Source organism: Haliotis cracherodii, unplaced genomic scaffold, assembly GCF_022045235.1.
Source record: "Haliotis cracherodii isolate W230 unplaced genomic scaffold, xgHalCrac1.p SCAF_4, whole genome shotgun sequence".
Classification (NCBI taxonomy): Eukaryota; Metazoa; Mollusca; class Gastropoda; order Lepetellida; family Haliotidae; genus Haliotis; species Haliotis cracherodii.
The window spans coordinates 15491394-15501074 of record NW_027266297.1 but is presented as its reverse complement, the minus strand read 5'-3'; the positions used below and the strand labels follow the sequence as shown (position 1 = coordinate 15501074).

The 9681-nt window shown below is 39.4% G+C and overlaps 1 protein-coding gene across 1 annotated transcript; it reads right to left on the bottom strand.

The window, feature by feature from the left end:
- Positions 1-6740: 6740 nt before the first annotated feature.
- On the bottom strand, positions 6741-7919 carry LOC139478600 (uncharacterized). Its single transcript, XM_071261152.1, has 3 exons — positions 7886-7919; positions 7439-7512; positions 6741-6998 (listed from the first exon to the last, which is right to left on the bottom strand). Exons 1-3 carry the CDS (start codon positions 7917-7919, stop codon positions 6741-6743), a joined length of 366 nt encoding a protein of 121 aa, XP_071117253.1.
- Between the last annotated feature and the right edge of the window lie 1762 nt (positions 7920-9681).

Sequence of the window (9681 nt, the reverse complement as noted above, 5' to 3'; positions counted from 1 at the left end):
CAAAACTATGTGTTACGGGCAAAATGATACGGATCTCCACAGGTGTTCATGAATAAATGCATTTAGGGAAGGGTTGAACAGGGAAGGTGACGGGTTCAATAATGTTTTGAGAGATCCGTTAACATCCTTACAACAATACAATCATGTAGTTAATGTATTGTGCTACACATCGTCACGAGGGGGCGATGATAGTGTGGGACCTTTCTCATAGTATTTCAATGACAACGTAAGACGACAATCAAACGAACTTCATGTCCGATTAAATCTTTCCACCTACACTGTCAAAATGTTTTCAGAATGTAAACACATACAAGACATGTTTAGATCTAGACATGTTTAGGAATTTGTTGAAATACACATTTGGTGTCTAAATCTAAACACGTTATGGGTCTAAACACATTTAATGAGCTATTACACCACCTTAAACATGTTTAGAATATAAACATATTTGAAGTTAAAACATGTTTAGAATATAAACATATTTGAAGTTAAAACATGGTTAGAATATAAACATATTTGAAGTTAAAACATGTTTGGAATTGAAACACGTACAAATATCTATAGAATTTTAACCTGTTTAAAGTTTAACATGTATAGAATTTAAACACGTTTTTGATTTTAACATGTTTAAATGAGGTGCATATCATTAGGTATCAAGTCAAATATGGATAAGATGTAAAATATACACTGAAATTTGATATGCAGATCAGATTCACAGGCACTTGCATATAACATATATACGGCCCTTGAAGATCCGGGGTAGAATAGGTCTTCAGCAACCCATGCTTGTCGTAAAAGGCGACTAACGGGATCGGGTGGTCAGGCTCGCTGACTTGGTTGACGCATGCCATCGATCCCAATTTCGAGGATCGATGCTCATGATGTCAATCACTGGATTGTCTGGTCCAGACTCGATTTTTTTACAGACAGCCGTCATATAGCTGGAATATTGCTGAGTGCGACGTTAAACAACAAACAAACAAACATAACACATATACCACCACGACTTACACGAACTTGGTACATTATTAACATAAAAATGTACAAATAAAGCAAGTTCGGTTAATGGTGATAAGGAAAATTGAAATTTGTGACGAAAAGACTCCGCAGTACAGGTGGCAGAATGAAGGACTGGAGGCCAGAGGATGCAGGGTGCGTTTCCCACCGAGGTTTAAAGAATCCATGTGTTCATTAATGTGTTGTTGCTGTGTGACTTATAGTTTTTCTCTCACAAAGGAAGCTGATAATGAAAGTAGAGCTGATTACTACGATATACCCATACCTATTATTAGGTCCTGTTACACAGTTTATTTCAGGTCATCAGCGGGGAACTTGCCAACAAAGACCGACAGCCTGTGCTCACTGCTAGCACCGAAAACGCGCCTGCACAGTAGTGTTAAATGGTGTTGAAATATGTATCGACTTCAAATGAGTTCTCGTTGACAAGGTTAAACGTAGGTGTTAATCAAGCGGGCAACCGCTTCAATTGAGTCTGTACTAATATACTGAGGATACCATACTAAAAGGATGAAATATGTATTTTAACTATATATATGATAGCTACGCGATAAATCGCAATGAATAATGAAGAACGAAGCATGCTTTATTTCACGATAAAAAAAAAATCATGACGTCATTTCTGGAGATTCGAACATACGCTAGCAACTTTATGACGTCGTAATCTGGACGACGTTATTTGCGAGGGGAGTGTCTAATCAGTTTTTCCCCACAGATGTAGCTGGGCAACGCAGATAAACGCGACGGCCGAACGATCGTATCCAAAAGGGGAGAAATGTGACAATCGGTATTATGAGAAAAGGTACAGATGATGCGGGATATGCGGGACATACCAAACTTAACCCACATGTTTGTAAAATGGACTTGTCCGACATTTCCAAGGTCGGATTCTATTCAGGGAGTCATCATTATTAAAATTTGGGTAAATATTTTTAAAGCTTGTACATTTTATTAACATCCTTAATGAGGCTATATACATGATTTGGATATCTCATATAAGAAATAAACGACTCGTCGTCGTTTTTTATCGTACAATAAAACATTGCAGGGAGAATAAACCACTAGGGGCTTTAACAATAAAAACAAATGTAATTTGGCAGAGGTACAACGATGACCACAAGCAAGTCCACGTAGGAGAGTGGATCGCACTATCGTCTGGACTTTCCAAGGCGACAATGCATGCTGGTAGATATGTACGTGGCTTCAAGGATGTAATGTAACGTACATGGTGGGCCAATCAGATTACACGACGTGAAGCGGTTATCACCCCTGTCTAAAAACCTGGCAGCACACTTGCGATGTTATTCATGGATTACGAAAACCAGGACACTTAAACATAGATATGAAAACAAAAAGATTAACGCGGATATGTTTTTATGTGAATTGATGACGTGTAAGCACACGAATACATGGGACACTGATACAACATAACAATTGTGACATATCTGATTGATAAATTCACAACATATCTAATATGAATAAGGGAACATTTCAGAAATCATAAAATATCATCAAGATAATGTGTCGTAGAGTATTTGTTTAAACATTGACCATTGTTCACTAAACATTACATTCAACGTATCATACAACGTACCACAACCGTGAAGATCCGGGATAGAATTGATCTTCAGCAACCCATGCTTGTCGTATGAGGAGACTAACAGGATCGGGTGGTCAGACTCGCTGAATTGGTTGATGCATGTCATTGTATCCAAATTTCGTAAATCGATGCTCATGATGATAATCACTGGATTGTCTGGTCCAGACTTGATTATTTACAGACCGCTGTCATATAGCTGGGATATTGCTAAGTTTGGCGTCAAAGAACAAACAAATACAAGGCACCGTGAACATGAACGTTTAAACAATTCAATTCATATTTGATGATGATTTGACAGTATCTGTACATCCTATAACCTTAATGTTGTATAAGATACTTGTTTGTAAACTCTATCTTCAATTAAGAAACAAATACACGTTCATTCTAAATAAGTTTACATATTATCCAAAACATCATGCAAGGTTAGTGAGAAGAACTATGACTTAATAATATTGTACTACAACTACTAAAACTGCTATTACTAACTACTACTACTACTACTACTACTACTGACCCGTGAAGATCCGGGGTAGAATAGGTCTTCAGCAACCCATGCTTGCCGTAAAAGGCGACTATGCTTGTCGTAAGAGGCGACTAACGGGATCGGGTGGTCAGGCTCGTTGACTTGGTTGATGCATGCCATCGTATCTCAATTGCCTGGATCGATGCGCATGACGTCAATCACTGGATTGTCGGGTCGAGACTCGACTATTGACAGACCGCCGTCATATAGCTGGAATATTGCTGAGTACGGCGTTCAACAACAGACCAAACCAAAAAAACTACTACTACTACTTCACAGTATATTGACAAAGCAAAATGTCGACTTCCTAAAGCATATGCATGACGCTACACTATATTTTGTCCGTCAACGTATCAGTGTGCAATCTGATTTTATAAACAGTACATGTAATCTCTCAGGAGTCAAACGCGGGCACCAACCCACAAATCTATACTACCAGCGTTACTTAAATTTAGCCTGATTTGTGACCTATGCACCGCAAAGTACGAGATAACAACACATCATTCTTTACGTTGTATAGTCATTTTGTGTTCCACCGTTGGGGAAGTAATATCGTGTATTTATCAACCTCAAATAAAAACTTCTCATGCTTGTCGTAAGAGGCGACTCGCGGGATTGGGTGGTCAGGTTCGCTACGCTGACTTGGTTGATGCATGCCAGCGTATTCCAATTGCGTAGACCATTACTCATGATATCAATCACTGGATTGTCGGGTCGATTTTTGACAGACCGCCGTCATATACCTGGAATATTACTGAGTGCGGCGTTAAACAACAAACTGACAAGCTCAAAAGAAAAACCCCAATGATCCATTTACGAATTGTGAGCTACATGCCATGGGTGATGTTTTCATCTGCTGTCAATATAGTTAGATATAACAATGCCCTCGGGAGAGTCTGCACACCAATACCATACTGTATAAATCCGAACAACGCCCTCAACTTATATTTATTCCTTTTTACAATAAAAGTTATTTTTTTATAAATTAACAGATGAGAAATCTCAACATTATGGAAGTTTATAAAGTCATCAGTGGGTCGTTACCGTGATATTGATATGCAGTTTGTGAATATTGCAAACGAGATACAATCGAGGCGTGTATTAGCTCATAATGTCAAAGACAAACATACCACAGCGCGATATGCGTCATAATTCACCAGAGTGGTAAAACAAACGATATGACACCTACATATCGATGCACCACGAGACAGGAACTACAAGCAGGGGGTGTTGTTCCATTGCAAGGCCGTATGTTTATCCCATACGTGTCACATGCTGTGCGTATGGGGAAGGGCCTTTTCGCATTACAATGAGAAAAAATTGAGAACAATTTACCCCCTTAGCTATCATTCTTTTAAAGTAGGAGTGAGAAATAATGTCAAAAAATTTATCCAAGAATGTTTTCTTGATGAATGTCACAGAAAAAACAGGAAGATATTTCTGCGTCCAACAATTTCACATGCCTTGAATATGAACAAGCGAAATCGCAGTCTGCTCGTGACAAGCAGATTACATTTGTCTTAATCTGCGTATTGAAATTCACCATGAAATTAGCCAATAGGCAAAAAACTACAATGAAATGCCGTCAACTTTGAACAGGACGGTTCCATGAAATTGTTCGGACACACATATTACCTTACATTTATGGATTAAGGAAATAGAGAGTATGGTCCGGGTGTGTTTCCGTACATATCTCATATCAGGACTAAAAACATGGATAACTTCATTACGATGCGGAAAGACAAGAGAATAATAATAGCTTCATCATCCGATGTCATTCTTAAAATAATAACGATTCACTGAAGGAATTTAATTCACTGAAGTAACTATGAAAACCGCGTATGAACACAATGCTGGAGATAACTGCCCCATGAATCTCATATAGTGCCGAATGATTGAAACCCATGTTTTTCTACAGACATACCCACAAATCGAGAAATATGTCGAGATTTATTGGGAACGTAATCCAATGGTTTATTGAGAAAGTAGACAACGCATCGATACACGGAGATTATGATAAATATTTCTACACTATATATAAAAATGTTTTTAGAATGTAAACACATTCAAGACCTATTTGAATCTAAACCTGTTTTTGAATGTGTTTAAATCCCTAAACGGAATACACGTTTGATATGTTTTATCTAAACAGGGTCTAAACACATGAAATGAGCTATCGTCCCACAGCCTTAACGCCACGTAAACACACCATCCCCATAATCTAAGGGGGCACGGGTGGCCCAGTCGTCTAACTTATGATTGTGGGTTCGAATCCCGGTTAGCCCCGATTATGTTTCTAGGTTTGTCAGCACCATACCAGTACTCGTGGGTTTCACCGAAATGGTAAACGTCTGAGACCTGCATCACTTCGGGCTTTCCTCCAACATTAAGCTGACACGCCGTGGTATGACTGGAATACTGTTAAAAGCGGCGTTAAACCCAACCCACCCATAATCTAAACATGTTTAGACTTTAATATTGCATCCTCTGGCCCAACGTTCGATGATCAATGTTGCGTTGGTCAAACATTTACGTAGACCATTGCGCCAAGGGTGGCCTAACGTCGCCTGCAATCTGGGCTTGGCCTTGAAATGTGGTCCGAAATTTGTATACATACACTGAAAACATCAAATAGATCTAGTGTCGATGGGTTACTGTTGTTCTCAAAGGCCACTTGAGAGATGTAATAAGGGGAAAGAATGAGGGATACCATCCATTTCACACAGCCCAGTAGTAAATCGTATCAATATAAGGGAGATAACGTTTCCTGTCATGGATTAGTGAAGCTGGAGTTATTTCCCTTGAAATCCGGCCCATTTTGTACAATAGCGGGAGAATAAAGATGTAAATAACCACAGCCATCGTTAATGAATTAAGTGCATTTAATATTTTTTGAACATATACTTACCATATATCCTAAGAAAACCATCATTCAATCCTTAGTATTATGGTTAGGGGCGGTCGGGTAGTCTAGTGGTTAAAGCGTTCGCTCGTCACGCCGAAGACCCGGGTTCGATTCCCGACATGGGTACAATGTGTGAAGCCCGTGATATTGCTGGAATATTGCTAAAAGCGGCGTAAAACCACACTTACTCACTCACTATTATGGTTATTTAAGAATAATTTGTGAAATGATGTATTGGTGTGACATGATATGATCCTACTTTCTAAAACACCAGTAACTCCATGATCCAGCTGATCACACAAGAACATCAGACTGCAACACATGACGGTAATCCCCTACCAGACCACCCGCTCCCCCTTTTAGTCGGCTATTGCAAGTGGCAGGTACAGGAGACTTTATCTTTCCAGGAATCCTCGTAGTTTTTAATAGGGGCGAAATAAACACTTCAGAACAAAAAAAAACATACTTTAATACGCCTATACCAAAACATAGATCTACCAATGTTTTTTACCAAAAAATGTTATTGAGAAGTACTTTATGTTTTATATCAAAGCACATGCTAATATTATCTAATGTTTAAAATTATGGATATTAGAGAGTACTTTGTCAAATTGTAATAAACAGGATTGATTCTGTATATAAAGTTCGGCAAGTTCTAAGCTGTTTCTTGCTTCATGTCCATATAAACAGTTTATCTAGCACACGAATAATTTCTGGATCCATCTGAACACACAAGAGCAGCAGGCAGCAACAAATGACTGTGTCTGCTGGGACTCCACAGAGGGCTGTGGTTTTTCTGTGTCATCAAGGTCACTCAGATCAATCTCCACAAAGTCAGCTGTGATGACAATGGGAACATATGCCGGCTGAGGGGAAGGGTCGGGTAAGGGGATCTCGGTTACGGGCAGGGGTGTAAGGGGACTGGGCCAAAACTCAGAATCAACCCTTGGGTGCTTGAAGGGAAAGAAACAGAGTGATGGTTTTCATTTCGCAAACTGTCCGCAAAATGAATATAGGACATTATAGGACCAAATCATACTTGAATAGTAAACCCCCAAAATGTGGTTAGAAAAACCTATGAAAGGAGGAAAACAAACGACGCTTTATGACAATAATCCACTTTAGATGTGTCAGAGACACAAGTGAGAAAGTATGTAGTGCAAATAGAAACAGTTAGGTCTTGTTATTTTTTAGGTGTTTACATACGGTGCTGAAGTAACCGGGAATTGACCTCACTATGAAAAGATCATTAACTTTAGCTTCCTTTTGCCCATATCGACACTGATAACTTCACCTAACACCAATAAGATATGACGGGGTGCAAATAGGCGACATTTGGGCCAACATCACGGTTATAAACAAATGTTAACACAGTGCTCCCGCTGGGACCTACTGTATGAGGGACAGGAGGGTTCATTTGCGACACAGCCAGGCTTGGTGTAGAAGGCTTGACTAGTTCATCATGAGCTGTGAGGCAAAAATACAACATTGTACTTTGTAGCTTACAATTTCACGCGGCCATAAGTTGTATTGTTTTAATCAGTCCACTTGTCAATCTTACGAAATGTGAGCAATGCATAAGAATTGAAAATTGATTTAATAATTAAATATCAAATGTAACAACTTTGGTCCAGATTATCCGGGAAACAGAAGTGACAAAACAATGTTTAACCTAATTTTTATGTACACAGGTCAGTGAAGTCTGAAGAAAAAGTTCACATCAGCAGACCTTCGCACTAAGTGAAACTCCCGACACTCAAATAAAAATCTTGCCTTTTTATCCAAAGCGGAAACAAATAAATACCGAAACCAAAGAACCCAGAAGACATGTATTCAATACCTTGGTGGTAAATGCTTGCTACGTTCGCAAACATGATTCACAAATCAAGATAAACTGTCAGAAAGTAAACTTATGCAGCGAATTCGATGGATCTAACGTTGTGAAGTCAACAACAAAATGGCGTCGTTTAAACTGACAGTCACCAGGGTGACTTGATCTCGCGAGAGTAAAGGAAATCACGTCATTTTGGTGGTTCTTGGATGCCTTGGCGCTAATAACACGTGCGCAACGTTGCCTAGTCAAGTTCCAGACTATCCACCTCCGTTCTTCGTTAACATGACACAGAAACGCAGAGAAACAAGAAATATTTGTTGTACCATCTCGTACATGAAAAAAGGAAACCTACATGTTTTATACGTAGCGTTTCAGTTGATAGTCAACATCAGAATGGTGTCAATCGAACAGACATGTCTCGAAGGTTCATAATTTCGGACATCATTTGGGAAAACATTTTTTATCATCAAACATTAAATTCGTGTAAATTCACTTTTAAAGCAATAGGATCCAATAAACCATATCTTCTTGCCGTAAAAGGTGACTATGCTTGTCGTAATTGGGTGGTCAGGCTCGCTGACTTTGTTGATGCATGCCATTGTATCCCATGCGTGGATCGATGCTCATGGTGTCAACACTGGATTGTCTGGACCAGACTCGATTATTGACAGACCGCCGTCATATAGCTGGAATATTGCTGAATGCAGCGTTAAACAACAAACAACAAACCATATTTATCATAAAGGCTGACTTAACAAGTCGAGTTGGTGAATGTTGTTTTATACAGTACCTCAGTCACATATGTTCAAGTCGCGAGTCTTGACCTTACAATCAAGGGGTTGATATTAAGAGCCCGACCACCTCTTATGCCGCAGTCATACCTAGTTTACTTGGGACCAACTGCGCAATATCGTGTACGGACATCTTCCCGAGGCAAGTGAGTTAACTGACTATAAAAGTCCAGTTTCCACCCATGCCGAACTAGGCTGGTATTATGGAGTTACATTTTGGCTAGACCAACGAGTTTATGCATAGTCCAATCCAAATCGCGCACCGAAATCGAAATCCGGTTCGTAAAGTGTAATGCAGATTTCGGTCGACTGCAGGATTTGCAAAGCATGTGCACCGCCAACTCGTTGTCAACAGATATTTTCTAAATCTTTTCATGTTTTTAATCAAGGTGCTCACGTGATTTGATGCACTTCGCGATGTAAGACTCGTTTTATCACAATATAGATCTTGATTATCGATCAGATCGTCTTGAGTGGGTGCCACCGATTTGTTTGAAGCAAATGCATGTGATACGAGAGGTTGAATCTGATTATTCAATAGGAGAGGCATAGAAAGGGCATGTCTCGTAATAGCCACTGGTGGCGCTACGATCGAGCCAAGGAATTCCAGTCTAGTTCGGCAAGGGTGGAAACTGGACTTTTAGAGTCAGTTAACTCTCTTGCCTCGGGAAAATGTGTACGGATGGCGTGTAATTTTACTCATGTTTTCAGGTTTGTCTGGTCCAGACTCGATAATGTACATACCGCCCTCATATACACTACAAAAAAATGTGTTTTGAACCCATACAAGACATATTTAGAGTTAAAACATGTTTAGAATTTAACCATGTATAAATAAAGTACATATCTTTGGGCATTATGTAAAATATAGATAGAGGTGTAATATATATTGAAATTTAATATGCAAATCATATTCACAGGCACTCGCATAACATATGCACCACCAAGGCCCTAGGCCCCCTTGCACAAAGGGACCGTATCGCTACGACGATCGTACCTCGCAAACTTTAA